General features: G+C 40.4%; 1 protein-coding gene across 2 annotated transcripts in view; it reads left to right on the forward strand.

Moving 5' to 3' along the window:
- The first annotated feature begins 841 nt into the window (after nucleotides 1-841).
- pik3r3b (phosphoinositide-3-kinase, regulatory subunit 3b (gamma)) overlaps nucleotides 842-17,452 on the forward strand; it is a 234,074-nt gene continuing 217,463 nt past the window's right edge. The window contains exons 1-2 of one of the 2 annotated variants that reach the window (XM_017721440.2): nucleotides 842-991; nucleotides 1,349-2,238. In XM_017721440.2, the coding sequence (XP_017576929.1) occupies nucleotides 1,896-2,238 (343 nt within the window). In that variant the 5' untranslated portion in view covers nucleotides 842-991; nucleotides 1,349-1,895. The remainder of the gene's footprint in view (nucleotides 992-1,348; nucleotides 2,239-17,452) is intronic. The other variant, XM_017721447.2, reaches the window with a different exon arrangement.

Consider the following 17,452-nt stretch of genomic DNA (forward strand, 5'->3'; position numbering starts at 1 on the left):
TTGCGATAACACACTTCCTCTTGTGTCCATAGTTTTTGTGATGTCATAAAAACCAACACTTTTACCTATACCTGCCTGTTTAATTTAGCAGTTTAGCTCCGCCCATCCACACTGGCTATAAGAAGTGTTTCAGGGAGGCTGCACAAAATAAGGCAGCCAAACAGAACAGAGGTAACACTAGTAATTCAATAAAAACAGTGTATTCAATTTTAGGATGGAAGGTGGTGATGTAAAATGCACTGTGACTGTTCTTTGTACATAAATTCACAAATTACATAAATGGATGATCATAGACAAAGATAATACACTAGAAGACAAAATTTGGACAGGGGCCTTTAAGTCATGTTTAGCTGCAGTGACCTGCTGGCCGTTAACACGTGCTGCATTACAGTAAAATAGAAACCGCTAGAAAAGTTCAACGATAAAACACTGTCCGTATAAGTGACTACAAATGACGTAGGAACTTCTAAAGCTGCTATAATGGCAGTAAACCGCTGTTTTCAGTCTCTAATCCTTCTTTAGGTTCGCCTGAAGTGTCTAACTTGACTCCTGCTGTAGACGACGGGGGCGTGGTATCTGACGTCACTGATGTACAACTGTACTACAGCATCAGGCTGGCTGTTTTTTCCCCACCTGTATTTCGACAGGACCCCGTCTCCTGCGCTCGGATTGGCTGCTCGTTCATATTAGCTAGTATTCCACCTATCGGAGCTCGAAGACTGCTCGCAAGCACGAAAAACAGCCAATAGCAACACAGGAGGTGCGTTGTGCTCAGCCAATCAAAACTCAGGAGGTGGAACCTGCCGGAAATCGGGTGGGAAGAATAACGCTGTCTGCACGTCTGAGCCTGACTCAGCCACGCAGACTTATTGAGCAAAACTAAACGCGTGCTCTCCTTAAACTGACCCCACGGTCTCGCTCGTTTTCGCCTCCGTTGGATTCATTTGCGTTTCGTTTGCGGCCGGGACAGTTTTGACGAGCGAGAAAGAAGGTAAGTTTGCCCCCCGATTCCACTTAGCCGAGTCGAGTTTCTCTGCATGCTCAAGTTCCCTCTCTCCCAGTCAAGCTCTCTCAAGTGATGCATCACTCCAGGCTTTTCGTTTTAGTGCTCTTCCTCTCTGTTTGTGCTTGAAATAATCAGCTCGTGTAAGCCGGGTCGAAAGAAAATCTTAAAATTGCTCCCATGCAGTGCAGGTCTTTTCATTTCGGTGTAGAAGTCGCCCACTATGCAGCCCAAAATATTGCATAATGAAGGACATACAAAAAATGCTTGCATACTGAAGACAAATGAATTTGATTTAACCTGCTGAGGTGCATCATAATAACTTTGAAAATAATAAACTTTCAGGTGTCAGTATAAATCATTTGGACCACCAAGTGACGCGCACTAAGTGTGGGGATTGATGGATGGGGACTGCTCATGGATGTCTGTCTGTGAGCACATCTGAAACCAGCCCGAGAGGATAATTTAATAAATGTTGCTTTACCATCTGGGGGCTTTTGCCAGCTCTGCAGGACTTAAGAACGCCCACACTGCGGGTCACTCTGCCCCCAAATCTGCTCTTCCACCCTTGTTCTCCCACTCCCTTCCTCTGCTCCCTCTTTTGATAGGATTGGGGCTTTTACTGTGTTCTGCGTGCTTAGTGTCATCCAAATTCCTGTGTGTATCACTGCAGACTGCAAGTGTCCGTTGGCTGAAGAAAGTATGCAGTATTGGCCCCCACCCAGCATAATGGACTTGTAACAACTGCAAGCAGTTAATCCAAATGTTCATCAATTCTCAGGACGCATTGCAAGGACTTTACTAATTTAGGAGTATAGAAGAGTTTTTTAAATCTTTTTAAATAATTCTAATCCAGAAAAAAGAACTTTAATGCTCATGTAAAGTGTACACCATGAGCTCGGACAGTTTTCAGTACCGTGCACTGTTTGAGTACAAGCGGGAGAGGGGAGATGACATCTCTTTGCAACCTGGAGACCTTCTCACCGTCAGCAAATTAGCACTTCTGACACCAGACTACCAGGAGGGTGATGAGAAAAACCCCAAGGGCTGGCTCCACGGCACTAATGAGCGCACCAAGGAGAATGGCGACTTCCCCGGCACCTTTGTGGAGTATGTTGGGGTTGTGCGAGTGGGCCTACCTGCTGGAAAGCCCTGGCCTCGGCCTGTACCCCCAACCCCTGGAGGGCCCCAAACACCTGTAGGGCCCCAGCCTCCAGGGGCCTGTGCATCAGGGGGTAAGTGTTACCATGTGTATCCCATATGTTTAACACGCGGTGCGGATATGAAGGAACTATGAAATATGAAGTATTATATTACAATTGAGTATAAGTCTGTGTTTTGATTACAATCTGGGGTCAGGATACTACAGAAGGCACTACTGGAAAATATGTTAAGTTAAGTTATCATCTGACATCATGACTGTAATATTACAGTCACTTAAAGACGAGGAGCTATTATATCCAAAATGTAAACTTAATGGAGCACTCTGGCCAAAATGGAAAATCTAACCATTGATTCATCTCTTGTAAAAGTGCCTGCTCACCTCCTACAGTGGTGCCACAAAGTTTCTAGAATGAGGTGGGAAGAACTTTTGAGAAACTACAGCTGCTTGAGGGTGGGCTATTTGAAATATACATACATATATATGTGTGTGTGTGTATATGTGTATATATACACCGATCAGGCATAACATTATGTTTAGTGTGTGTTGTGCTAATACGAGTGGATAAGACACAGCAGTGCTGCTGGAGTTTTTAAACACCTCAGTATCATTGCTGGACTGAGAATAGTCCACCAACCAAAAATATCCAGCCAACAGCGTCCTGTGGGCAGCGTCCTGTGACCGCTGATGAAGGACTGGAGGATGACCAACACAAACTGTGCATCAGCAGATGAGCTATCGTCTCTGACTTTACATCTACAAGGTGGACTGACAAGGTAAGAGTGTCTAATAGAGTGGACAGTGAGTGGACACAACTTCAGCAGCAATACTGTGTCTGATCCACTCGTACCAACACAACACACACTAACACACCACCACCACGTCAGTTTTACAGCAGTGCTGAGAATGATCCACCACCCAAATCGTACATTCTGTGAGGGTCCATCGGGGTCCTGACCACTGAAGAACAGGGTAAACGGAGACTAACAAAGTATCAGAGAAACAGATGGACCACCGTCTGTAACTGTAGAACTACAAAGTGCTCCTATACAGTAAGTGGAGCTGAGAAAATGGACAGTGAGCATAGAGAAAAGGAGGTGGTCGTAATGTTATGCCTGATTGGTGAGTGCAGAAAGAACCCAAAAAGCTAAGCTAACATCACTGCTAAGGAGCTGTGTTTACATCAGTGGCTGTGGCAGCAGAATTTCTTTATTGCAGGGTATGCTGGGTAAGGTAGTGAGAGAAACTTGGTGGACGGAAAAAAAAAATTCTGTCAAACTCATGATATTACATAATATGACAAATAACACATTAAATGAGTTTTAGGCCGGGATGCTGCTTTAGCTCTGATGTGCCACAGACTGTTCTGTACTACCTTACTTTAGTGTGGAAAACATTTTTATAAACAATATTTATACTGATACATTCATGTATTGGTATAGATATTACCACACAACTTCCTCTATGCAACAATGTTGAATTAAGACTCTGTCCAATTACCAATGATCCAGTGAAAGGTAAGAAAGCTGTGTGTTATTTAAAGACAAGCCTGTTATTATTCAGTTCTTTATTGGTCCTGCTGCTGCCTGGTCTTTCAGCGTCTGGCTAAGCAGGAGGAGGAGTGGCATCATGGACTGTGCTTGCGGGTGTTCATATGCTAACTAGGTCAGACAGCTAACTCTGGCTGTCCCAAGATGGCTGCGTGCTCTAACTGTATGGCATGCTTGTCTCTTCATGGTGGTCAGTTTAATACTTTAGTTTTTCGAGCACTCTAGTTGTTCCAGCTAAGGCTCACTGAGGGTAATAAACAGCATGACGGAACCGTTTCTTCGCCCTGCAAGGGAGGGGAAAAAAACATGGACTCGTTGTGAATTATTGATTGCTGGTGCACTGGGTGGCTGACACGCTACACGCAGCCAATCATTACCAAGTGCCAAAGACTCCCCATGGAACACTGTCAGCTCACACTGTGGAAGATTTCCTTAGGCTGGGAAATTTGGAACTTTGGGGCGAAGCATAAAAGAAAGGAAGAGAGAACCAAGAAAGTAAGAAGCTAGAGAGAGAGGTGGTGTTAGCATAGCAAAGCTGATTTGATCAAGATGTTATCCCTTTAGAGCACGAAACCGTACTGGACAGTGTAAATAAGATATCAGAGATGTGGGTTAGGTGTCTAATCAGAAGCGTCAGTCTTAAAGGAGGATACACCCTACACACTGAATGTGAAGAGATCTGGTTTTGCAGGCAGATAATAACTGCTTTAGCTCCGCACATCTCTACAAGTGAAGTAAGCGCAGATTAAGGATATGAATCTTGTCATAGCACCTCATTTTTTACAACCGCGACTGGTTACGCTGCAAAAAATCTCAGCAAGTGAAATCATCTTAAGCCTAGTCAGTATATCTAGTCATCAAATTGTCTCACTATGCTGGCAGATAATTTTACTTGTTGTCTTAAATATGTTTGAAACAAGCACGTTTATCTGCCATTGTGAAGCAGACTTAAAACAAGCAAAAATGTCTAGAAATATGTTAATCTTACAATAAGCTTACTACAGTCTCAAAATAAGACATATTGGATATATTGAGGAGATTCAAGATAAGTTCACTTGCAAAGGTGCCGTTTTGTGCAGTGTAAGCACCATTTCAGCTGAAACCGTATACACCATTTGAATTGAGACCTTATAAAAGAGCTTATTGAGTCAGTGTAGCTAACAGCAGTCACATCCCCAATTGCTGCACTGTCACGTCCTTGCTGAAGATGTTTAACAGCATGATTGTAATAACATAATACTAGTTAGCTGGTTGGCCATTTGGTGCAATAGCCTGAGCTGAGAAAACTAGCTAGCATTCTCATCAATTAATTCTTTCCAAAAACTGCATCAGTGATTGTTAACATAGGTAAATGATCATTGTGCTTATTTATGACAAAATATGACTATATATTGGTTGAAAATTTGAAGATTTTATATTACTTGTTGCTTCACTACTTGCTTCACCATCTAAGATGAAGTTTTTCAAGAAAAAGAAAGCATGTTTTTTTATTTAAGCCTTTTATTTATGAGTCCAAGGACATTTTCTCAATTTTTGCACATCTTCTTAGATTCACCTTTAAAGACACTTTCATGATGACATGATCCCCACATGTTTCATATCAAAATGTTCTGTTATCTTCATTGTTGGGAGTACTTTCCAAAACTGCTGCAGCAACTTTAGCGGCCGTTAACCTTTTTGCATGCTGTTTCCAGAGCTATCTGAATGAAGAATAAAGGGTTTTGGATGTGATGGGTAAGTCCTTAGTGATATTCTGAGTGTGCATTGGTCAGTTGCACACAAAATGTCTGCAGACACATGAATCCACCAGTGACACACGGTTAGAAGCATATGGCGTCTATCTCATCCCCTCTTCATAGCCTCATAACTCCAGATGTGAGTAACATGTAATCTCCCAACAAGAAGATAAGAATGGAAAGTGCAGACTGTACAGATTTTGGAAATGTTTGAACTGTATTTCTGAGCTGTATTATTATGTTTATCGATCGAAACACATATAGGAGCTTTGAATTTGACATGCAGGCACATTTGTGGACCCCAGAGGGTTAAGAAAGCTTGTAGCCCTGTGGCACTACCTTATACAGGGACATGGGAAGCTGTGTAAAGTTAGGGGTGCTGAAATTTTAAGCAGCAAAAATGATATGCCAATTGTTTTCTTCATTGAGACTTTTTGGATAATTTCCAACAAACTAAATGTGCCATAATGTTCTATAATGTGGTGGGATACAACAGTATATGGATTCTCCCAAATTAGTTCAAATTACAGTTAATAAAAAGTGAAAAAATAATTAAGTATATAGACTTTAGATATTTACAAGGATTACGTTATGATGTATTTAAAGCCAAGACATCAAATTGATATAGTCATAAGCTAAATATCTGCAAACTTATCATTTATCAGGTACTTTCTATTGCTAAGTGGCTGTACCAAACCCTAACCCCTAAATTTCACACACACACACACACACACACACACACACACACACACACACACACACACACACACACATTTACACATTGTCTAAGCCACTTATCCTTCTGGGTCGATGATGGAACCTATCTCTGCAGTCATTAAGCGGAAGTCCCTGAATTTCAACTTGTGAAAATAATACTCGAATTGTTTTGTATTTTATTAAATTCTTTTAAAGTGAAGTTGAAAGATTTAGATTTATCATGAGTTCTACCAGTTTGGTAGAAAGATCCATGTACATATATCTGACACATCAAACCATTGCTCACTCTGCACACTTTCTGCCCTGAATAAGCATTCTGCAAATGAGCTGAGCATCAATCGTGATTCAAATGTATTGCTGCAACATAGCCAGGCCTCACATGGAGATTCAACACTCCATGTCTTGTGGGCAATAAAATGGTTGAAAACAAAACGCGTATGTTCAAAACATGGGACATGATAACATGACGTGATTTTTTATATTAGGCTTCTAATATTCCTTGTGTTCTAGCATCATTTACCTCACTGAAAGTGACTTAACTCACTGTAATGAAATTGTTGCATTAACTTGCACTTACATTAACACTGCATGGCAACTGTAATTTTGATAAATAAAACATTATAATTCAAACTCCACACTTAAACAAAAAGGTATGTCATTTCTCATTTAGAAGTTAATTTATTTTGTTTCCTTTTTTTATTTTTTGATTATTTAAAATTATTTTTAGCAGTCACAGTTTAGCAATCCTGAAATCTGGGGGTGCTACACCCCCCTCAGCACTCCATGTTATAAATATGCCATTACAAAATGTAAAAAATTAAAGATACATAAAACTGTGCCCCATAATTTGGCGAAAATAAGCCTAGATAATATATTTAAGGTATTCAAGTATAGAGGTAGCCTTTGTGTCAGCAACGCACACTTGATGACTTGATTTCCTGCCGAGACAGCTTACTAGATATTGAGACATAGCTGTGTGATTAAGGAATGGCAGATGAAAGCATGTGCTCCCATTATTAAGGAAGAGAAGCTTTGTTGCTGTCAAATCAATGCTCTTTCAAACAAATGAACAATTACAGTACTTGCTTCCAGCTAATCCAGTTGTTATTGAATTCTTTGCATTGTTAAAGACATTAATGGGGTAAATAGAGTTGATGGCTGTCAAAGAAGCTAATAGCCATTTCCTGGTATCACACATGGAAATGGAAGAATACCTCTGTTCAGAGGACATTATGAAGTGAGATGCTTTGGTAATGAGATTCCTCACACTTCACTTCCACCCACACATTTGAGTGTCATTAAAACTGAGTGGCATCATCTAGAGATTGACACTGACATTATACTAACCCTTGCTCATTAGAACAAATTACACCTTAAGCATAATCTAGTCTCACCTGTTCCAGCACAGTTAGCGTGATGATGGTTGATCCTGATATGGGGGCCAAAATGCTTATATGAATTTTCTCTGTTTCATTATTTTTCATTAACTTCCTCTGCAAGGGCCTGTATGTGGACCCACACTTCAGTTCCTCGCATTTTTAACAACAAAACTTAAATAGTTTTTACCAAATCATATGTAGTAATTACTGAACAAAGTGTCTTAAGGTTATTAACTGAATAATAAGCTTGGAATTGAAGGGGTTGAGGCTTTAATAGCTTCCTAACAGTGTGACCTTGCTGAGCAGAGGACGATATCTGCTAGGGTGACACTGGAATGTTCTTTTCCATTCATTTGGCCCCTAACAATGCTCATTACTGATGAAAAGGGCAGTCAACCCTTATCCACTCCTCATCAGGTCTAATTTGCCAATGATTAGCATATGTTAAGCAATCATTATTTAGTGAGTGGCAGTAGTTTTCTGTACCTATTTTGATATATAAGCCACATTTTGGAGACCTGATTGTGCTGGCAGTAAAACCAGTGGTGGCCAGCGGCAACACTGATCATTTTTTTTGGGGTATGGGTAGGGTGGAAGTCCATATCCCCATACAGGTCTCCTTATTCTTGCTCAGAACAAGAGTCTACACTATTTAGTCTGCACTATGGTTACGTTTACACAGTAGGTAAAAGTGGCCCAAATCCGATCAGATGTGTCACCTGTGTTGCTGTGTGAACAGCAAAAATGCATTGAATCTGACATTTTCAATTCTGATTTGAGACGCTTTCATATGTGGTACTGAAATCCGATCCGTATCCAATCTCGACTCGACATTTGTCATCATTTCGTGCTACTGAGACTTATAAACATTTAGGTTGATGTTTCTGTACCAAGAAAGTAGAGGAAACTTCGCAGCCGCACCATGTTCGAAGAGGTTTTGAACGAAGCGGCTGAACGGGGCCAGAGGAGCGCCAGGCTGCAGCGTCAGAGAACAGTTTGAAGAATCTGAGGACACAAACCAAAGAAGTGGCCGTGCCCGAATAACATGCCCTTTTTACCTCAAACTCGGAACACACTGTGGGTGATGAGCTCAGTTGTCAATCACTGGAACTTCATAATCGCTCCTGTGATGCTGGCGAAGACGAAACCAGGAGCAACTAGTGTTCGCTAGTTGTCATGACTGAATCATTGTTTTTTTGCACATGCGGGTAAGTTTGGGAGCTTATCTGTTTAAACTGATGTCACATACAGATCACATTTAAAAGATAGTGTGAACAGGCAAGCAAAAAAAAAATCGGATTTGGTGAGAAAATCAGAGCCACTTTTACCTGCTGTGTAAGCATAGCCTTTGTGAATGTGGACACTTCTTTTCTAGCAGGTGTATAAAGTCAGGCACATAACCATGCAGTCTCTGTATACTAACATTGGCAGAAGAATGGGTCGTACTGAAAAGCTTAGTGACTTTAAACTTTGCACTATCATAGGATGCCACCTTTGCCACAAGTCACTTTGTGAAATTTATGCCCTGTTAGATCAGCCTGGTCAGCTATAAGTGCTGTTATTGTTTAAATAGAACCATTTAGGAGGAACAACAGCTCAGGCATGAAAAGGCCGATCATGCAACCGCACAGAGTGGGGCTGCTGAGTGCTAAACCATGTATCACATAAAAATTGCCTATCTTTGTTGCATCATCACTATACAGTTCCTCTGGAAACAAAATCAGCACAAGAACTGTGCATCAAGAGTTTCATGAAATGGGTTTTCATGGCCAACCAGCTGCACAAGCCTACTATCACTTAGACTGGACAGCATTGCCAAGTGCTGACTGGAGCGGGGTAAAGCATGCTGCTGCTGCACTCTGGAGCATTGGAAATGCATGCTCTGGAATGATTAATCACGCTTCACTGTCTGGACGTCTGATGGACCAGTCTTGTTTTGATGGATGGAGAGGAGAATGCTACCTCCTGGAATGCATAGTGCCACCAGTAAACTTCTAGTGGAGGGTAATGTTAATGCAACAGCAGGCAATGACATTTTAGACAGTTATATGCTTCCAACAGTTTGGTGAAGATCCATTCCTGTTCCAGCTTCAACGTGCCCCTGTACACAAAGCGAGTCCCATAAAGACTTGGATTGGTGAGTTTGGTGTAGACGTACACTGAGCCTATTGATCACCTTCAGGTGACCTCAACCCAACTGATCACTTTTGGGATGAATTGTAACATAGATTGTGAGGCTGGTCTTCTTGTCCAACATCCGTGCCTGACCTCACAAATGCTCTTTTGACTAAATGGGCACAACTTGCACTCTCCAAGGTCTTGTGGAAATCCTTCCCAAGTGAATGGAGCCTGTTATAACTGCAAAAAGGGGGCCAAAACATGGTTGGATATAGGTGTTATGGTCAGGTGTCCACATACTTTTGGCTATATAGCGTACCTCAGCTTTCCCAGCAGGTACATAAATGATCTCATCTAGTGACAATGTTGCTGCAGAGATCACCTTATTAGCTAATGTACTTTTCTGATTAAGACAGCCAGCTCTCAAAGGCCTTGCCATATTGTTGATTAGGCTTGGCTGTTTGCTTGCCTTACCCCAATGAAGCCTACTGAGAATGGCTAATGACAGAGACAGTGGACCGATGGTGTCTGTATCTCTGCTGATGATGACACAGGAATAAGAGGTGAACGCTTCTCGTCTTGAATCAATGTGTTTGCAGCAGTGAGACGTGCAGGTCAGGCTGCATTGCCTCATTTGTGGCTATATTTAGTGAGGGACAGAACACAGCAGCACACTGCAGACAGTATGCAGTGTCTTTTGCCTGAGAGGCATTAACCCTGTCTTACCTTAACATCTCACAGTTAATACATTCAGAGACTTTGCCCATGTCCACTTAAATTCATTAAAATCTTTCATGAGTTGCATTTCCTTGCTAGGTGATGTAAAAGTGTGTCAGAATGTGGAGTTGGAGCTTTCTGTCCATTGTCTTGTTTTCTATCACTGAGTAAAAGAAGTGTAATGCTGCCTTTATTGTTGGATGCACTGTGATGGTTTTTGATCACTAAGGGCTAATTATTGACTTAAGTAAAGATTAAAGGCAACTGAAGTGAAAAGTGTATTCTTATTCACAGAAAAACAGCATTAAAGGGTTCGCAACGATCATACTGTTACAGTTTATTTCGAGGTCTTTCCAAAGTAATGGTTTTCCATTTGTATCGTCACACAGTCTGAGCTCAGTACAGATAAAGTGAAAAAACTGCTTTGCTTCAAAGCAGCTTGGGCCTTTTTTTTGATGCTCAACAAAAAAAGACCAAACAGACCATCAACAGAAGCTTTCTCTTTGACTGTCCCATGTGGATCCTCCATCTTGGCAGCTGTTGAAGTGCTGTTATCCACCCTCAGCTTAAAAAAAAACAAACAAAAAAAACTCTGTGTTAAGTTTTGTGTTTGTGGCCCTGGACCTGCACAGCTGCACCTCATTCGTTTCTCCTTTAAGCTCCACTCTCCCCCGTGGCAGGGAGGTGCAGATTCTACTGACATTCTGGCAGAACACTCCTTGGCCCCCATGCTGCTTTAACTTTGCTCAGCTCCACTGTGGCTGCAAATGTGGTGGAGCAATTTCACCTAGTTAACCTTTTTAAAATCCGATTAGGCCCTCAAGATATTACAGCATCAATTAGAATTTCCTAACCAAGTGGCTCTGCAAACCCAAATGGACGAAGGCCAGTCAGCTGTGGCCGTGCTAGAAAAAGAGGAGAGAAAACAACTTGCCAACTTGTGATTCACTATGGATAGAAGGGGCCTATAACTTTAGGTTTCCATGCCTCTTAAAGAAATCTCCAGTCTCGTAGCTGCAGATGCATAAAATATAACATTATAACATTGAATGATTTAAGGCCTTTTTTTTAATTCAATACAAATTAACTGATGTTAGGGCTTGCAGGGAAAAAGTAGTTAAGCCCATGTAACAGGCCAATATAGTGCACTTAGTGTCTGAGTCAATGGGCTTTACTATTAGCTGTCCACGAGGCAGATTTTCTTTCTGGTGCACTGAAAAGTAGAACGCTCACTTTTCATGCTCCCGAGTGGGTACGAAGCTGCACCCGTTATACTAATTTTGAACTGGACTAGCTTCACACGCTATAAACGGGGCTGACATTGTGTTTAATCTCTGCAGTACTGTAGCATTTTAATGTTTCTGAGATAAATAACCCCTGTTTCCAGCTTCAGCATGTGCATTAAATTGGCAGTTTATAGCCATTGCTTAGGGGACAGTTGGAAATTTATAGCATTGCTATTCATGAGAAACAATCAAGCAGATGAATGTTTTCCTCTTTCAAGGAAAAAAGTTTATTTCAGGCAGTGTCTTAATGTGCGCTTGATTAAATAAGGAAGCCAGGCTTGGGAAACTGACCAGAGCTGTGCTTGGTCAGCACTGCCCTTATTGGTAGTGGGACAGTGTGTCATAGGGGTAAAACTGGTGATCTTTAGCCAGTGTTGGTGTAGTTACTCAAAATAAGTAAAAGTTCACTATTTGAACTCTAACAGTTTTTTATTTTATTTATTATTTCTTGGAAAGAAGTAATCTTACTGTTTATTACTATTAATTTACTCCCTTACAAACCTGTACCAACTGGAAAGTGCTGCCTCATAATAAAATGAATAAAATGTAAAGCTTACAGAGCTGTTTCTGAGTGAGAATCGAGCCTGGCCTGTTCAGGTGAGGTTGGGGCTCTGTCTTTATCAGCATAGGGATCTTTAACAGATTGCGTGCTGAGTGTACACCACTCCATCTGTGCTGGTCTCAGTCACAATCCAAACTACAGAGTCAGCTGTTGCAGGTAGCACACGTGCAAATTGCATGCAAGGACAAGCATGGATAATCTTTATAGAGGACAGTTATGTTGTAAATGCATCATGCATAATTATTGCTTTCTTTAAGCGCTATTCAGACTGGAGTTGTTATCTTTAAGGAACTGTGTAATACAGCTAGTCATTAGCACTTTGTAAAAATCATTCTTCATTAAAAAAAAAAGTAATATTGTGCATATGTGAATATAAAGTAATGTCTTATACCTGTAGCTGCCATTATAACTGCTCTTTTATTTTCACTTTTCTCGTTTTATTTTATTTTATTTCACCTCTAGCTATTGTTCTCCTAATTCAGGGGTCAGCAACAAGTGGATCCAGTGTAGAATAAAGCTGTGCTAATCGTTCTAACACAGTTTTACAATAAACAGTCTTAAACACTGGAGTTAACGTGGCTTATATCCACTGATTCAGCCTTTAACCCTGAAGGTTAGCTCACAGACTGCTGGTCACCAGAGCAACACAGATGACAGTCTCGTCCAGCTGGTAGCTAACGAAAAGGCAAGGAGAGACATTTAATATGAACATTGATAATTTGGAGATGAATTGACTTATTTGACTTATAAGCACTTCAGCTGGTTTTCTGATATGTTTACTAATGTTAACTACATTCCACATTTAAGATCGAACAGGAAAATCTGAACGAGTAATGAGAGGCGAATGAGATGCTGACCTCAGTGTCATAAAAAAAATCAATGGTTCAGAGACATTTTACAAGAAACCGCTCTACTTGTATGAAAAAGTTTCCTGCCGGAGATGCGAGAAAAGCAGCTATAGGTGAGAAAGGCTTAAAGCAGAGCAAAGTAAGTCTGCATTTTGGTTTCTATTTTTTTTAGTCTATACTAAAAAAGGACAAAATAGCTGTTCTTAACATTTGGGCTGCCGACCCCTGTCCCAGGTAATGTGTGGAGTTGATGTTTTGCTGCCCTGATCAAGAAAATAGTAGCAGTCATGTACCTGGAAAAAGATGAAGATGAAATTTTCTTAGGAGAAAAACAAAGACATGGCCAACATGGCATAGAAGACCAAATCTGCCCAGGAACCCGTGTGAATTTGATCCTCTCCGATTAGGACTTTAGAGACAAATGAGTACACAGGTAAGATAATTATTATTGAGTTAGTAACTGCACTGTAATTATAAGAATTTAAATGGAGACTTACACGGTTTCATTACAATTAAAATAATCCCATTACTTGAATGTGTTACATTGCATTTGCTACCTCCAACAATACCTTCAAGGTCACTTTTAAACTGTTTTCCAGCCTGTTAAGCAAAAGCAATCACGATGCCCTTAAAGGTCTCATGCTGTATAAAGTATGCAAGTGAAAAAATTCTATTCCACCATTTTACATTGTATTTGCATTTGGTTGACTTTAAAACAAATGTGAATTTGCTTGAAAGCAACACAGTTTCCACATGCACACGAAAAAGCCCACATGTTTTTAGAACAGCTGAACTTGTTGACGAGCTGAAAGTGCTTCATAAGCAGCATGTTTTTTCACAGATCATTTAAAATGCAGGTAGGCAGCCTTGCTCACACAGCATTTTGCCTGTAGTTCACCATTTGCTGCGTGGTGCATTTTGAACAGAGCGTTTTCATTCTGTGTTCACACTCTAACTGTGGTATCAAAAGGGAGACATCCTTCAGGATGGGCATCAACCCCTCCTGGTCATGAACAATGAGTGTGTTTCTATGTAAATCCTCATACATGCAATTCTAACTCAAAGCAGTGCCAAGCCAGCGTGAAGCCTCTGCTTTTTTGTGTATGTATGCTGTTTCAGGCTGCTATTGTGTGTCCTCAGTGCGTCTGTTTTTCACGAGTCCTGCAGATGATGATAAACACTTCCTTTGCACGGGAGAATGTTACGCCATAAATCTGTTTTTGTCTGCATTGGTGTGTGGTGGCTCAAGACGGAGGTTTTACAAAAAAAAAAAAAAACGGGGAGAAAAACCCAAACCAGTTGAAACTGCTTCTCGATATCACCCTTTCACCAGCTATTTATGATCACCAGTAAAGAAGACACATGTTTTTTATGACCATATTTTATGTCCCTTTTCGGCTGTGCATTTTAGATGTGGTCTTAAGCCTCTGGATACATTTGCCCCAGTATAATATCCACTGGAGAAAATGCACCAATGTGATTTGAATGCAGTGCCTCTTTCCTTTGTCTCATGGTTCTGTGGTCATTTTTAGAGGAACACTTGTTTGTATTTGCTCTTATAATAGACTTTCAGATGTTTAAGAGACAGTGTGGATGACATAGGCCTAAGACTAAATTCATCCATGCCTTCAAATGCAGTTACAAAATAGTGATGAAACTCTGATAAAACTCAACAAACCTGCAGTGAAAATGTCAGTGTCAGTAAATTAGTCAGAATTAGGCTAAGAGAAGCTGAAAAGGTGTTACTGACAAACATGTTATTCATTATTCGTTATTAAGAGTTACATTTTGGACTTGGACTAAAATCCTTTTGTTTAAGTGTTTTTAGTATACCTGAATTGTTGAACATTCCAATTTGCCATTAACAAAACAATAATTTCACTACCAAACTGTTACGCTGTGACAATTTTAGCTCATTTTTAGCATAGCTCAAAAACGCTAACCAGTATGTGACTAGCAAACACAACTTTGAACTGTTTTACTCTCATAATATGATATTTTTCATTGGAACACAAAGCATGGTCAGTTACCTAACCATGTCATGCCTCTTTAACCACAAGCTTTCAGCAACTATTCTTAACTGCTACTAATTAAATCATTAACATGTGAAGTCACTCTGAGTGGTTTGAAGTGAAATGTTCCGTTTGAGACGAATTTGGAGAATTGTTAGAACTGTTGTCAGTGGTGGTGACCGGAACCAGACGTCTGAAGTGTTTAATGCTTCTGAAAGCAGCGAGGTATGCGCAGACCATGGTAAGGCAAAATGGTACCAAAAAGCTTACATTTTTTGTATTTACCCCTGTTTTACCATCATTAACATAACATAAAAACAGAAGATGGTGTAAGTTCTCTGGTTATTTTGGATAGTCAATCAATCTGCAACATTTGCATTGTAGACATTGTAACACCTGGTTCCTGTCACTACCACTGTGAAGAAATCTGGATTGGTAAGTTTGCTCTAGAGCTGTAAAATCTAAAGTACTAGCACATAACCTTGGTGTACTAATGGATTCTGATCTTAGTTTTAGCAGTCATGTCAAAGCAGTAGCTAAATCAGCATTTTAGCACCTTGAGAACATCAATGAGATTAGAGAACTTTTACTCATAGTGAGAACGGACAAAGTAGGAGTAAAGGAAGGGAACACTTTGTTGTTAAGTCCTTAGCCTATTTATTAGTATGTTACAAAATATACTAAAGACACTATTACTGATCTATAAATCGCTTAGTAGTGTAGCACCAGCATATTTATCTAGTATGCTGCAGTGTTTTGAACCTAGCAAATTGTTAGGAACTAGTCAGTTAGTCCTGCCTAAGGTAAAGGCTAAACATAGAGAAGCAGTATTAACCTACTATGCTGCAGATTACTAGTTTGTAGCTTTTCTTACAGTATCTTATGTAACTCTTATGTATAAAAAAAACTCTGTTCACTGGTTGCCATAAGCCTCGACTTCTTTTGACCATATAGAGCTGGTTTTCTAGACCAAGGCCCAATCCCATTTCACCCCTTGCCCCAAGGGTTGTCTTTGTTGCTGAGATGGAGGGGTAGGATGAAGTGTTAGGGCTATGTGGTCCTTCAAATGGAGATTTTTCAGAGACGCACTACAAACAGAGTGTTATGAGAAAATTTGCAGAATACCATGCGAATCATCGGCAAGATGGTTGCACAAGCGAACAAAGAGACACATAAATGTAAGGATTTTCTCTGTTAAAAAGCCCTTGTATTGTAAGAACCATTGCAGTAGCGTTTTATGGTCATTTCCTTCATAACACGCATAAAAATATCTAGTAATACGCTGATGTCTCAGTGGCTACCTGGCGAAATTTCCTGTTCCACCTTAAATGGTGCAGCAGTTACGTTCTGGTACCTGAGGTTGCTGCACCATTTAAAGTGGAACAGGAAAATTAGATCATGAAGCTGGCGATTAGAAGGTTAAGTACAGCTTCACATCACTGAAGAATTCTTGGTGGCGACAATAAATAATTGTCTTCCTCCTCTTTGAAGGCGTATGATGCCCTAAATGGATTTAAGCAGTGAGGAGCTGAACTTTACCCTCTACTGTTACTGCAGGCTGGCAGGGTTGCCTACAGAGCAGCGCTAGTAGCTGTTAATGAAGTAATGTAGTTTTATGTTTGTGCTCTTTTTTATTAGGTGACTCGTTTGACTGATTGATGCATAAAACTGAAGGTGAATGAATCGCGAGCCCATGCTTTCTCCTTTGGATAAATGGCAAACGTCAGTGCGATATACCATTATTGCGATATTATAGAGACAAAGCAGGAAAACATGTCCTGATTATGTTTTCCAGGCTATTTTAAATATGATTCACCTGGGACACACAAGTGAGATCACCACAGCCAGAGGCAGCATATTGGAAATGGCCGGAAAACCTTGTCTCGTCTGTTTAAGTGAAAGTCGCTGACAACTGATGACGTTTCCGGTTCTTGAAGGGTTATCCCATTCCATTTCAAACACTATCCATTATAACTCAGTTTCAAGGGGGAGGGTTACACTCAAAAACAAGGGGTAGGGGTAAAAATAAGAAATGGGATTGGGCCCAAAATTAAGCTTGAGTCTAGACTACAAACCTTTGTCAATGGTAAATTAGCACTGATGTTGAGTATAGTCCTAAACCAGAGGTCAGCACACTGGAGCCACATGCAGCTCTTTTACTGCCCTGTTACAGCTCCACAACAGAATTTGATTTTTAGATTAAAATAAAATAATCCTCCTTTGCAGTAAACTAAAATTCTGCTGATTGTTCTAACACAGTTTTAACAATAAATGGTCTTAAACGCTGGAGCTCATATATAACTGCTAATGCATTCTTTAACCCTGAATATCAGTCACACAGCAACACAGATAACAGTCTCAT

This window comes from Pygocentrus nattereri, chromosome 26 (genome assembly GCF_015220715.1).
Source record: "Pygocentrus nattereri isolate fPygNat1 chromosome 26, fPygNat1.pri, whole genome shotgun sequence".
NCBI lineage: Eukaryota > Metazoa > Chordata > Actinopteri > Characiformes > Serrasalmidae > Pygocentrus > Pygocentrus nattereri.